The sequence below is a fragment of the Ranitomeya imitator genome, chromosome 2 (assembly GCF_032444005.1).
Source record: "Ranitomeya imitator isolate aRanImi1 chromosome 2, aRanImi1.pri, whole genome shotgun sequence".
In the NCBI taxonomy this organism is placed as follows: domain Eukaryota; kingdom Metazoa; phylum Chordata; class Amphibia; order Anura; family Dendrobatidae; genus Ranitomeya; species Ranitomeya imitator.
The window spans coordinates 182494381-182507985 of NC_091283.1; the positions used below are offsets into that span (position 1 = coordinate 182494381).

General features: G+C 44.8%; 1 protein-coding gene across 3 annotated transcripts in view; it reads right to left on the reverse strand.

Annotated features, from left to right (window-relative positions):
- SH2D3C (SH2 domain containing 3C) overlaps positions 1–13605 on the reverse strand; it is a 74708-nt gene that overhangs the window by 17655 nt on the left and 43448 nt on the right. For 2 of the 3 annotated variants that reach the window (XM_069748207.1, XM_069748208.1), the window contains 4 exons: positions 2280–2408; positions 1750–2186; positions 1428–1552; positions 799–1337 (listed from right to left, as the gene is read on the reverse strand). In XM_069748207.1, the coding sequence (XP_069604308.1) occupies positions 799–1337; positions 1428–1552; positions 1750–2186; positions 2280–2408 (1230 nt within the window). Of the gene's footprint in view, positions 1–798; positions 1338–1427; positions 1553–1749; positions 2187–2279; positions 2409–7814; positions 8086–13605 lie in introns of those variants that run through there. The other variant, XM_069748209.1, reaches the window with a different exon arrangement.

A 13605-nucleotide genomic window follows, 5' to 3' on the forward strand; every position in this document is an offset into this window, starting at 1 on the left:
CAAGGGTTCGCCAATGAAAGATGATCTTTGTAGCAGCTTCTATGGTTTGCTAATATATAGGGGGTCTTTAATAGATGAGCACTATCATTTAACTCTGATAGGGAATCTAAAAGTGTTTTTTTTTTAAACAAAACTCTTTAAGGGGTTTTTTGGGGGGGAGGCTTTGAGTAAATGTAATGTAATCAGACCTCATAAATAGGTAAAATGCTCTGGGAGAAAAAAATCACGCTTAGGGTACGCTCACACTGCCGTATAACATGTCTGAGTGCTATGTGATGTTTTATCGGATAGCACTCGGACCAGTGTTATTCTACAGGGCAGTGCAGATCTGCGATTGTTTTCTCATGACGATTCAGTATGAGAAAACAATCTCTGCATGCTAAGAGTGACTCTGATATTCGGATCACACGCACCCATACAGGTCTATGCGTACGTGTGAAACATCGGACTGCACTTGGATGTGCTCGCACAGAGTCAATGGAGAAATTAAGTTCTCTGTCTTCTCCGCACATGTGGTGCAATATTCCCACGCGTGAGGATCAGAGCACACTCAGATGACACTCGGATCAAACTCAGAGTTTGAGCCAAGAGTCATTAGCATAATCATCCTGGTTCAACTGACGCCAGTGTGAGTGTGTACCCTTACCCTATGGTCTGACTTGGGTTCAGGAACTGTATCAAAGCATAGGGAAACAGATTTAGAAGACTGGAAAAGAGAACTGACACCTACTATGAGAACTAGGAATAGACAACTATATGTCGGCGCACACTTCCACTGATAACATCCGCCCTCCTCACCTCACAGTCAGTTTTGGTGATATGCTTGGCAATGATTTTTGCATCGACCTCAGAAAACAACTCCTTGACCTTCTTCAGGATACACATCTCTAGGGGCTTATTGTCCACAGGAATCAGCATGGACTTGAATGCTGATGGGTTGAAGGAAGATTTCATTTCTATGCTTGGGATAGTAAAAGAGAGTCTGTCTTTGTCGGTATCTTCCACTGCACGGTTGACACCTGCCCTGACACCTTCATCAACTTTTAATCTTTCCACGTAGCTTTTGGGTGGCAGAGGTTTGTTGTGACTGTCGTGCGTCGGAGAGGCTGGGCGTAGCTGGCAGTAATGTCCATTATCGGGGTCACTATAACTGTTTATTGAGGGCGAGGGAGAGATTTGGGGGTATCCATGACTGGGTGTGGAGTGGGAACTTTCGGCCATGTTTAATGTGGCCTTGTTATTTGCTGGGTTTACGTGAGGTTCACTGGATCGTCTCAGTACTGGGGAGCCTGGCGTCACACTTGGAGCAGGAGTTCCCTGGGGCTTCACCCTGACAACTGAACATAAGCATATATTACATGGTTAAAATGGGATAACCATTACCATCTTAGAGTGTTAAAAGTATATCTTTCCTCCCTTGTACATACTTGTACTATAAGCCGGGGATCCGGGGGTCTCACAAATGGGGGACATTGGAGAGTGGAGGTCTTGGATTTGGTCCACGCTGACTGCACAGCTCCTGATGATATCTCTATGGTGTGGGGAGGAGGTGCTGGAAGAAAATAATACCATTAGATCCTACCCTCCTACAAGGACCACCAAAAGAAATCAGATGGTGAAGACGATATAGATGCATGTTCCTAAACTCCTCCACCTTTCCAAAAATTTTGTTCCCCAAGTCCTTCAGACCTTTAAAGAACCATGAAATCCAAATATGTCCTTATGAAAATATGGGTAAAATGTCCATACCTGTTTGGGCAACCGTTGCTCTTGATGATCTTGTCTGCAGTTAGACCATCAGTCATGGTGATACTTCTTCTCTTCATATGTCCCTTCTGGGGACTTTGAGAGCCATGCCTGCCAGGGGAGAGCCCATAACTGGCCTCCAGGTATCGTAGTGGAAAGGTACGATTGATAGGACAGTAGATAAGTGCACCGCTCTGATCTGACACTGCCCTTCGGCTGCCAACATAAAAGCGCACCAAGGCTGGAATGTTATCAAAGCTCTCCTGTTCGAAGAGATACTGTATCCGGGTGTAGCTGTCGCTGGTTTTCACCATCACTTTGTTGATCTTGAAATGTAGAGGCTCGTTCTTCCATCGAGAGGTCAGTACATAGTCACCCAAACTGGTCAATGAGTCTCTGATGAGAAAGTCTCCATTTCTCTGCACCAAGCTCTCCGATACCTGTGTCAATGGAAGAACCCACACAAGTTACTCCCCATCACTGCAGTTAGCATGAAAAGTGAAGGTGGCTACAATGAGTAAACACCACGTTACCTCTCGTGGTATGCGCCCGTGGTACCAGGCGTGGCTGCGCAGGTCTGAGCTGTTAAGATTTAGTTCTTCCTCCAATTCCTTATGCAGTTTCTCTGGAGGAGTGTCCAAGATGTACTTCTCCTTGGAGAACTGTCGGGACACGAAGACCATTATAAAACCTGTACAACTTCATTCATCAAGCAGTCAGCAAAATGCACTTCTACAAATTCAAAGAGAACAGTCTCTTCTACTTAATCTGTTGCCTCACTTCACACAGATCCAGTGGCTTCAGGAAATAAGTCAGGGATCCTTCTCTATAGACCAAGACTATAAATACGGCAGTTCTGGTATTAATATGGACATGTGGTGTCGGGCTAATATGGACAGATGGAAAGACGGCTGGTGCTGTTCTTGTTTTTCTGGCACCAATGTATAGACATATTTCTTCATCAGTGGACTGTATTCACCACCAGAAGATAACTGGGCAAAAAAAAAAAATTAAAATGGGAAAAATGTAACACTGTCTCTAACGCCCCAATACCTCTAGTCATCCCCTGCTCCTCCGTAAATGTGTAACTAGTCTGACTTCATTTTGAAACCTGGGGTGTAACAAATCTGTCAAGTTTTGCAGCAATGTAGAATCACGGCAGGAAGCACCAATCTGGAGACTGAGAAAGCTGAGTGATCTAGAACTCGGGAGTTGTCATCCTGGTTATAACGAAAGGAGCTGATACTAGATAATACGGCTAGCTACAACCATAATGAACGATCTTTGGCTCACTCGATCATTTGTTTTAAACATTTGTTCAAAATACTGGATCGCTAGATTCCATTTTTCTTTTTTTACCAATGGTTGCAACAACCGAAAAAGTCCAACATTGGCCGACGTTGTCGGTGATGTGTTCTGGGCCATTGACAAGTGACTATTCTTTATCTAATATGTATGGAAGCATTAAGAAATGGCCAAATAGAACACATGAGGACACCTTAACTCAGGGACTATTGATATGATCATTTAATGCGATAATTCCTCTTTAATTTTACATTTTGCTTCCTCAAGGTCATCAGTCTTGATGGCTCTCAAATAGGTAAAGCCCATGGCGGGTGATCATGTGAAGTAATTGACGACGCTGTTTTTTTCGGCTCCCTAGGGACGTGCAACATTCGGTGACATCACTGCCACTGCAAAATGACATCACTAATGTTCACCCCTGGATAGCGATAGACATCACAAACCAATCAAAAATGTGTAGTTTGCCACTTATGTCTCTTTACTTACAGAACAGCTACGTGACCCGAGTCTAACGGGATCAGCATTAGCCATTTAATTCCGGCTGGTAATTCCCTTTCACATATGGCGTTGACGGATCGGGCTATTAGTGGATAGGTTTAGAGCAGGCACGAAAGAGAATTAAGGCATTTATTCTTTATCAGTCCAGGTGGCAGTTCCTAGTCTCCGCTTTTCTCTGCCCATAGCCCACGCCAGCATGAGATAATCCCCCTCCGCAGAAAATCGTATCAAAGCTGGTCTGGCTCGGTGAATAATACAGACGGTTTAGAGGCATCGTCTGCATTGTAATGAGCTTTTGTGGCCACGGGAACACCTGAGCCGATCACCCGTGTTGGAAAAGCAATGATGTAATGCCCTGAGTCAGCTGGATCTCTGTAGTAAATCACAGCCTTGATGTGCTCTCCTGTGGAATTAGACTGGAAACTCTCAGGGGTAAATGTTCTCCCGTTGCACCACTAGATAAAAGTCTGATCTCACCTTCAGGACCTGCACCTATATAATATGGCCATATCTCATGCCACTGTGAATCGGGGTAGCCGTGCATGTGCATCTCTCTCCGTTTACTTCTGTGGATTTCTGGAACTCCCATAGAAGTAAATGGAGACAGATGCCCACCCGTTCACAGACAGGACCCCATTCTCAACAACTGAGATATGCCAGGCACATTTATGGCATATGCTAAGATAGCAATACACCATTAAATGTTTATTCCCAAAATAAAGATTGACAGGGAAAAACTTGCCTATTACTTTGTGCATCTTAGTTCTAACCCCTCAATAAAGGAGTTATTGAATCACAGAATGGGGCAGAGGCGTTTGCGCTCAACCTTCGCTCCTTTCATTGTCTATGGGACTGCTGGAAACAGCAGAGCGATGTACTCGGCTTTCTCCGACAGTCCCATAGACAATGGAGAGGAGATCAAGCATGTGCTCTTACGCTTCATTCACAGCTCCGGAGGTCAGACCCCCATAATCAGCACGTCATCCCCTATCCTACAGAAAGCCGATAACTTGGTATTTGGGAATAACTCGTTAACCAGATTAAACAACACTGATAGAGTCCCGAATAGCAAATGATATGGGGGTCGGGAAGTTATCGCGTAATGGGCGTCACTCAAAGTGAAGACATGGCTTGTATTTAAAAGGTGCAAAAGTCGAAAAGGAATATTTTGATTATATTTGGGGTTTCGTCATTATTTTACCACTTGACCCCTGCGTGCACTGTCAGCACATTGTATCTGAATTTACAATCCTCTTGGAGTCTTGGGAGATTGGTATAAAATGTCATTGTTTAATACAGGCTGGAGATCGCTTACATGTAACGTATTTGCAGCTAGTGAGCCCACTGGGAAATTAGGGGAACAGTAACAAGTCTTTCCCGCCCATCGTCAGATTAATTAAAGTAAATCCAGAGGTCTCTCTACCCGGCCGGCAGCTGCTCACATCACGTGATTTATTCCAGCGTTCGCCCCACATTAATTGCATCGCATGCAATATTTCTACCCTGACCCATACGGCGGGTTGCAAATATTACATGCAATGCAAAAATATATGGGGGGGACAATGGAAAAAAATCTTATGGCATTGCATTAAACATTTTTTTAAAGGCAAATACTACAGCAATGGCGAGACTATGGGGGGAAATGCTGCCTAATATATTTTGCTGGAGGCAACTTTTCTTCCATATTTGCAGTCATCTGGGTGAAAGGGCTGCAGTTGCACCCGAGCATTAAGATCCCTTTAGAGAAGACCCTGATAGTTGAGTGCCCATTGAAGATTTTGTGATGGGGTATACAAGTTTCAAGTTACCCAAATGATGCAGAGGGTCTCCAAATATTATACAATGGAAAAAAAATGGGGGAAACATTACCAAAAGACTTGCAAGGTTTTGCTTGCTATTTTTGCTATTATCAATGGCACGACAATCCGGAAAAATGATGGCGTAAATCATGTAAGACAAGATTTATTTTAGCACCCCCCCCCCAATAGCCGTGGCGTTACACATAATATTTGCAGCCTCCAAGGACTCCCTCTGTCTCCTCCGACAAGCCTTTCTCTATCCATTAGACAACCTTTGCACACCACAGCACAATTATCCTGCAGTTCTGTCCATGCTGTGAATAAGGGGAGGCCGCTCTAATTACTGGTGGGGGGACATTCAGCCTAAATATTCCCTGGAGGGACCAAGGCTTTAAGTAGATGCAGTTACCATATCAACCCAGTCCTGTCAAGGCTGTCCCTTCTCTGTCTGACAACTTCCTTCTTACCAGATCTGTCTACTGCCACGAATCCGTCACCATCCATCCATTGATTTTACTAGTATATGGAAAGGGAGGGGTTGGTTGGGAGGGGACGGGGGGGTCTCTGCTGAAAATGCTTCTAAACGGAGATGCAGAATGTCAGACATGGTGAGAATTATATTACCATGCTATATATCCGCAGAGCGTGGCGGGATATGACGTCGCTATATGAAAATCTATGCATATACTGTATGTAAGCAAAAAAATGCAAAAAAACAGCAGCACTCCAAAAATGAAGGGAGAGTGCTGATGGATTTTTTTTTCCTTTTGCATATCTGTGGAAGGATATGGTGTCTGTACCCTAAGGGCTTATTCTCGCCCCTTAGGCCCCTGTTTGGGGGGGGGGGGGGGTATGCATTTTATAGTAACAGTAAAATCTCATTCACGTGATTTTTTTTTTTTCCGAGCAGGTTTTTTTTGTCCGTGGTACATTGTTTTTAATTAACACAGTATGTTAATTCTTTCAGTGTATTTACTGCATTTTATTCCCCCCATGGAGATCAAAATAGCTGAGCTTCAAAAAAATGCAGAAAAATAATACATGAAAAATGTTACATGTGGACATGCCCCCAAGACTTGCAATATATATATATATATATATATATATATATATAATCAGACCAAAACCCACCACTCTACACCCACCACATTGACACAAATGGCCAATAATGGGTGACCTCCATGGTAAAAAGAAATGGATATTGCTTGCACCTTGTGGTCACCCGGCTTGTAAGTGCTCCATGTTTCCGATTCATTTCATTTTCACATCTGACTGTATCCTGAGGGTACGCGGCATCTGATCTCTCCCCGAGGATGCCATATCCGTGACGGTTGCGGCACAACACATGGCATCCTAAATTAACCCTTTGGTAGCAGTCATAGCATATACAGTATAATACATATTGTCATGGGTTTAGCTTGCTACAAGAACAATGGCCAGAATACACCTGTAATGAGTTTTTTTCCCTTCCTAGTCTATCTAATTTGGTGGGGCTTGAGCTCACCCCCTAATCGGTAGGTACTGCATATGCTGTCTGGTCTGCCATTGGTTAGAAATGATGTCATGGCTGTAAGATCATGGTAATAAGCTATTGGCGGAGGTGCAGAGATGTTGACGTCACTGGAGTAACACCCAGTCATTCATACATTGCTCCATCACCCAGTCTCCGTAACCCTCGCCATGCCAGAATGCAAAAAATTACTTCTGGGGGGGGGGGGGGAGAACTTAGCGCCTATCCATAACTTTCACCTATAGGATTCGGCACCTTCTGCCATTTCATAAATTGTGAAATATTATCAGATACAGGCCATCATTTATCGGGCACTGAACTTTATATAAATCCCCTTTTTTTAAAAAACAAACAAACAGAAAGCAATAAAATGCAATAAACTTTAAATCCCCAGGCCTCCACATTCCCCTCACCTGCAACGACAATATGGCAATGTAAAATGTACATAACCACGTCTGCCAACACGCAATGACATAACGTGGTTGGCGTGTAATGATAAAATGACGCTTATGCCAGGATACACGGGGTCTGCAGCACTCCTGTTCCATCATGATGGGACGCATTCACACACGTGTTTAACCTCGGCTCTGTTCTATACCATAATATCACCTTAAACTGGCTTTAGTCTGGGCATCTACCGTAAACCCCCAAACTTCCTTCCATTGATAACCTTCATGTACTGTGCCAAGGCTCCTTTCAAGGAAAATAAGAGTTTTTCTGCTCAGTCTACATTAATTTCTCCATTAATGTATAGACCCCGACCTCTATATGTAATACATCCTGCGTCTATGTCAACTTCTTTCTGGTCAAGATCGTCAGGCTGGACCCATGCAACCACTTAGGTGGTGAGTGTGACCCCATGTTATGCCCATCTACCTGTTAAGATTGATGGAAAATTGATAGGGGATGGATATGTAAATATGATATTTGATGGTTTATTTTTCGTGGATCCCTACCTGCACCTGCATGAAAGACCCCCGGTAGAAGCAGCATGCTGCAGCCGACAGAGCGCTCCATAAACTGCACCGTTCAGTCATGGTGAGATCAAATCCTCCATCCAAATTTAGAAAAATTAGGAAAAAAACCAATAAGGATGTTGAGTTATGATAAATCCCCTCATCGGCTGGTGGTAGCGGAGCGGCTTGTATCACTGACGGCGGTGGCTACTGGTGCTGATGCTGCTGTTGGATTGCAGGCTGATGCTTGGAGCATTACCTCATCCTTGTCAAAAGAGCATCATGGGAGGAGCGCTCATCGAAAATCAGCTCTGGCCAAAGCCTCTCCTCCCTGTCTCCCCCTCCTCCATTCTCTCCTTTTTCTGCTCTTATCTCCCAATTCCCTTTTCCGCCTCTCCAGGCTTACACCTCCCCCTTTCTAGGGATTTATTTTAAGGTTGGAAGAAGAGGGCTACTGCATGTATGAATGAATGAATGAATGAATGAATGAAGTTTCTACCGCTGCGGCGGGAGGGGGGCAGGAATGTGAGGTCAAGAGATTGAGGTCCAGGTCATTCTAAGAAAATAGTCATTAACATGAAAAATGGAAATGTTCTGCTGATAATTTTTCACGTAAGTGACAAATTTATAATATATACTAAAGGGTTAATATGACCTGCTTTTTTATGTGTGCATTGGTATTGTAAAGCTCCCATACACTTTAGATAGCTGCCGGATGAACGATGGTTTGGCGGCAGCTATCTCGCCCAATCGCCCCATACACAGGAGCGCTCACTCTATAGTGCACTCCTGTGATCTCTATGAGAGAGCCGATGTCAGACGTCCCTGGACAGGATATCATCTGTCTAGGGAGAGTTGAGGGGGTCATAAACATTAGAATGTTGGACATGTCAATATTAGCAGGTTCGGACTATGTTAGTCTGATGTATATGGGGGGCTTAAGAACTCTTAGCAGACCCCAGCTAAAGGCTCCTATAAAAATCCAACACATAAGGTGGAGAGAAGGATCTGTGCTGTTAGATTTCATCGACCAGTCCTTTTGTTAGGCGCGGAGAGGATTCTGAAGGTGGCTCTCTTATGGAGAACACAGGAGCGCTCGACCCGACCTGTGTATGGGGGAGTCAGGAGAGATAGTGGTCACCTGAACTAGATAATGTGAATAGGGGTTTTAAAACCAGTAGACCTACTGTCCATCAAAAGGAAACACAGCAGAGGCCTCCCATGCAAGAGAACTACAGGGGTCACTTACTCTTCAATAGCGGTCCAAAATAGATAGGGCCTTCTCTATCAATATCAGATCAGTGGGGACTTGGAGACCCCAATATACATCAGACTAACAAAGGTCAAACCCTATGCCTAATGACTATGGGGTGCTTTTGACTCTACTCTCTAAGAGGATGTTGGAGGAGATGAGGATCCAGAATGTCTGATTTCCAACTTCCAATCCTTTTGTTCTCATCACCGCCGATAGAGGAGTTCAACAGTGTAAGTATGGCATAGGCAAGTATGAACTTTCCTGCAAGTCGATGTAAATATCAAAGAGGTTGCAGTGTTCGCCCATAGCTCAATGGCTTATTGGAAGGAGTGCCAAGAGTCAGACTCCCATTATCCAATATTAATGGCTTATAATAAAAATAGGCAATCAATTTTAAAAGGGAAAAATAGCCCCATTGGCCCCAATGGCTTCTGTTCCTCTGTGCAGCCACACAGATTGGTATGTCGGCCTCTAGTGCCATGCATTCCCCCTGTACCCCATGCCCACGTGCAGATACTAAAACAGTGAAATATCTTTGGGGCGCTGTTTTGCGGTAGGAATTTCCTGGTGCCTTTGTGCCAAGATCTGTAGGCCAGGATAGTACAGGTTGCAAGGGAAGGGTCAGGACAAGTTTTATAGCCAATAGGGTGGGGGCTACAAGCAAACTAGGACCCCAACTCTTCCCATTTTGTAATGTTTGTAGAACATACCATAATTTTGGATTCTGCCACATCATTTCAGGCCAGTATTGCCATATACAGCTTAAATTGTACTGGTGCCCAAACAATGTTCCATTGCAGATCCCACATACTGCCATATGGGGACAACATTACACACTGCTCAAAAAATAAAGGGAACACTTAAACAACAGAATATAACTCCAAGTAAATCAAACTTCTGTGAAATCAAACTGTCCACTTAGGAAGCAACACTGTTTGACAATCAATTTCACATGCTGTGCAAATGGAATAGACAACAGATGGAAATTATTGGCAATTATCTAGACACACTCAATAAAGGAGTGGTTCTGCAGGTGGGGACCACAGACCACATCTCAGTACCAATGCTTTGTGGCTGATATTTTGACCACTTTTGAATATTGGTTGTGCTTTCACACTTGTGGTAGCATGACTCTACAACCCACACAAGTGACTCAGGTAGTGCAGCTCATCCAGGATGGCACATCAATGTGAGCTGTGGCAAGGTTTGCTGTGTCTGTCAGCGTAGTGTCCAGAGGCTGGAGGCACTACCAAGAGACAGGCCAGTACACCAGGAGACGTGGAAGGGGCTGTAGGAGGGCAACAACCCAGCAGCAGGACCGCTACCTCAGCCATTGTGCAAGGAGGAACAGGAGGAGCAGTGCCAGAGCCATGCAAAATGACCTCCAGCAGGCCACAAATGTGCATGTGTCTGTACAAATGGTTAGAAACTGACTCCATGAGGATGGTCTGAGTGCCCGACGTCCACAGATGGGGGTTGTGCTCACAGCCCAATGCCGTGCAGGACGATTGGCATTTGACACAGAACAACAGGATTGGCAAATTCGCCACTGGCGCCCTGTGCTCTTCACACATGAAAGCAGGTTCACACTGAGCACATGTGACAGATGTGACAGAGTCTAGAGACGCCGTGGAGAGCGATCTGCTGCCTGCATCTTCCTTAAGCATGACCGGTTTGGCAGTGGGTCAGTAATTGTGTTGGGTGGCATTTCTTTGGAGGACCGCACAGCTCTCCATGTGCTCGCCAGAGGTAGCCTGACTGCCATTAGGTACCGAGATGAGATCTTCAGACCCCTTGTGAGACCATATGCTGGTGCAGTTGGCCCTGGGTTCCTCCTAATGCAGGATAATGCCAGACCTCATGTGGCTGGAGTGTGTCAGCAGTTCCTGCAAGATGAAGGCATTGAAGCTATGGACTGGCCCGCCCGTTCCCCAGACCTGGATCCGATTGAACACATCTGGGACACCATGTATCTCACCATCCACCAACTTCACGTTGCACCACAGACTGTTCAGGAGTTGGCGGATGCGTTAAGGTACCGTTACACTTAACGATTTACCAACGATCACGACCAGCGATACGACCTGGAAGTGATCGTTGGTAAGTCGTTGTGTGGTCGCTGGAGAGCTGTCACACAGACAGCTCTCCAGCAACCAACGATGCCGAAGTCCCCGGGTAACCAGGGTAAACATCGGGTTACTAAGCGCAGGGCCGCGCTTAGTAACCCGATGTTTACCCTGGTTACCATTGTAAAAGTAAAAAAAAACACTACATACTTACATTCCTGTCGCGTCCCCCAGCGTCAGCTTCCCTGCACTGTGTAAGCGCTGGCCGGAAAGCAGAGCGGTGACGTCACCGCTGTGCTCTGCTTTACGGCCGGCGCTGACACTGGGGGACGCAGGGAAGCTGACGCTGAGGGACGCGACAGGAATGTAAGTATGTAGTGTTTTTTTTTTTACTTTTACAATGGTAACCAGGGTAAACATCGGGTTACTAAGCGCGGTCCTGCGCTTAGTAACCCGATGTTTATCCTGGTTACCAGTGAAGACATCGCTGAATCGGCGTCACACACGCCGATTCAGCGATGTCAGCGGGTGATCCAGCGACTAAATAAAGTCCTGATCATTCCCCAGCGACCAACGATCTCCCAGCATGGGCCTGATCGTTGGTCGCTGTCACGCATAACAATTTCGTTAACAATATCGTTGCTACGTCACAAAAAGCAATGATATCGTTAACGATATCGTTATGTGTGACGGTACCTTTAGTCCAGGTCTGGGAGGAGATCCCTCAGGAGACCATCCGCCACCTCATCAGGAGCATGCCCAGGCATTGTAGAGAAGTCATACAGGCACGTGGAGGGCACACACACTACTGAGCATCATTTCCTTGTCTTGAGGCATTTCCACTGAAGTTGAATCAGCCTGTAACTTCATTTTCCACCATTTTGAGCATCATTCCAACTCCAGACCTCCGTGGGATATTAGTTGTGATTTACGTTGATAATTTTTAGGTTTTATTGTTCTCAACACATTCCACTATGTAATTAATAAAGATTTACAACTGGAATATTTCATTCAGTCACATCTAGGATGTGGGATTTTAGTGTTCCCTTTATTTTTTTGAGCAGTGTATATTTCTTACATTGTGCAAATTAAATTTTAGTAAAACATCCCTTTTTTTTGTACGTTACTAAGCTTTTGGGTGATGCTACTGTTAATAGCGGCGATATTCCTCCATACACGTCCCTGCAGTCATAGCTTGTAGGAAGCAGTATTTCTCTTGGTTGCCAAGTTTTGTAAATTCACAAAGCTGAGTATTTGGCAAGGTTAAGTCTACAGACAAGTGCCTGTCCTTATTGGCCTGGATTCACTTGACAGATGCTCTATTTTGTGAAGCTGCGACAAATGAAAGCAGACATGTGGCGGCACGGAGAGCCACAAGAGCAACAACTGCTCCGAATAAAGGAGCGGAAGGGTACTCATTAGGATCCAAAACTAGTATATCCACCAAAAGATGACTTTTTCTCTCTTAGGACTTTTTTTTTTTAAGAAATATAGCTCCAAGTCATTTTTGAAGCCTCAAAAGAGCACTCCAGAAGACGCTGATAGGATGCTATGCCTGGTGCAGGTACAGAAGGGTCGGAGCATGACACAAAGATAAAAGTCATGGTTCGCCCCCTCATTAGATCTGCTTTTTCCCAGAGTGTAGGACCATTCCAGCAACTTATCACCTGTCCACAAGACCAGCAAAAATATACCGATTGCCGGGGATCTGACCTCAACGATCAGTAATATATCAAACGTGGCAATCTCAGTGAGTCCCATAGAAAATAAATGGAACGGTGATGCACATGCGGGACAATCACCTAATTTAAATGGAGGACCCCAGAGCGTGGACCCCAGTGATCAGCAATATATCACCTCTTTTGTGAATAAGTAATAAGTTGCTATGGTCGGACATCCCCTTTAATACCCTATTTAGCCAGGCATAATTTACCTGGTCTTTATATGGGCAACAGAATCTGATTGCAAACCACCAATGGTCAATATTCGCACAAGGAAACATTTGGAAAAATCAGCCTAATTCTTCCAACAAAGAGGAGAATAAGAGGCATCATTACATAATTTGGAAGGTTTGTCATTAAGGGATCAGGGAGGTTTGGCGACAGGGAAGTTAGGAGCTATTATGATCCTTGTTACTGCCTTCCCCAACTTCTTGCACTATTATGAATATTTTTTTCCCTCCACCACTTCATGCAACATATTAGCCATGAAACTTCCTGTGAGCTTGTGCAAAATTTTGAAACTATCCTCCATCCACGGGATAGTGCATAACTTCCCAATCACTGTGGGTCCGCTCCAGTGCTGATGTTACCCACTTTGTTCTCGAGTGGCTTAATCTTCTCCACCAACAATAATATTTATATACAGACGTGTGACCACTGCAGCTAATCATTGGCTGCAGTGAACACCACTGAGGTCTAAGCCAGTGATTGTCTGTATCAGTCACATGTCGGTGTCCAGAACTCATGGG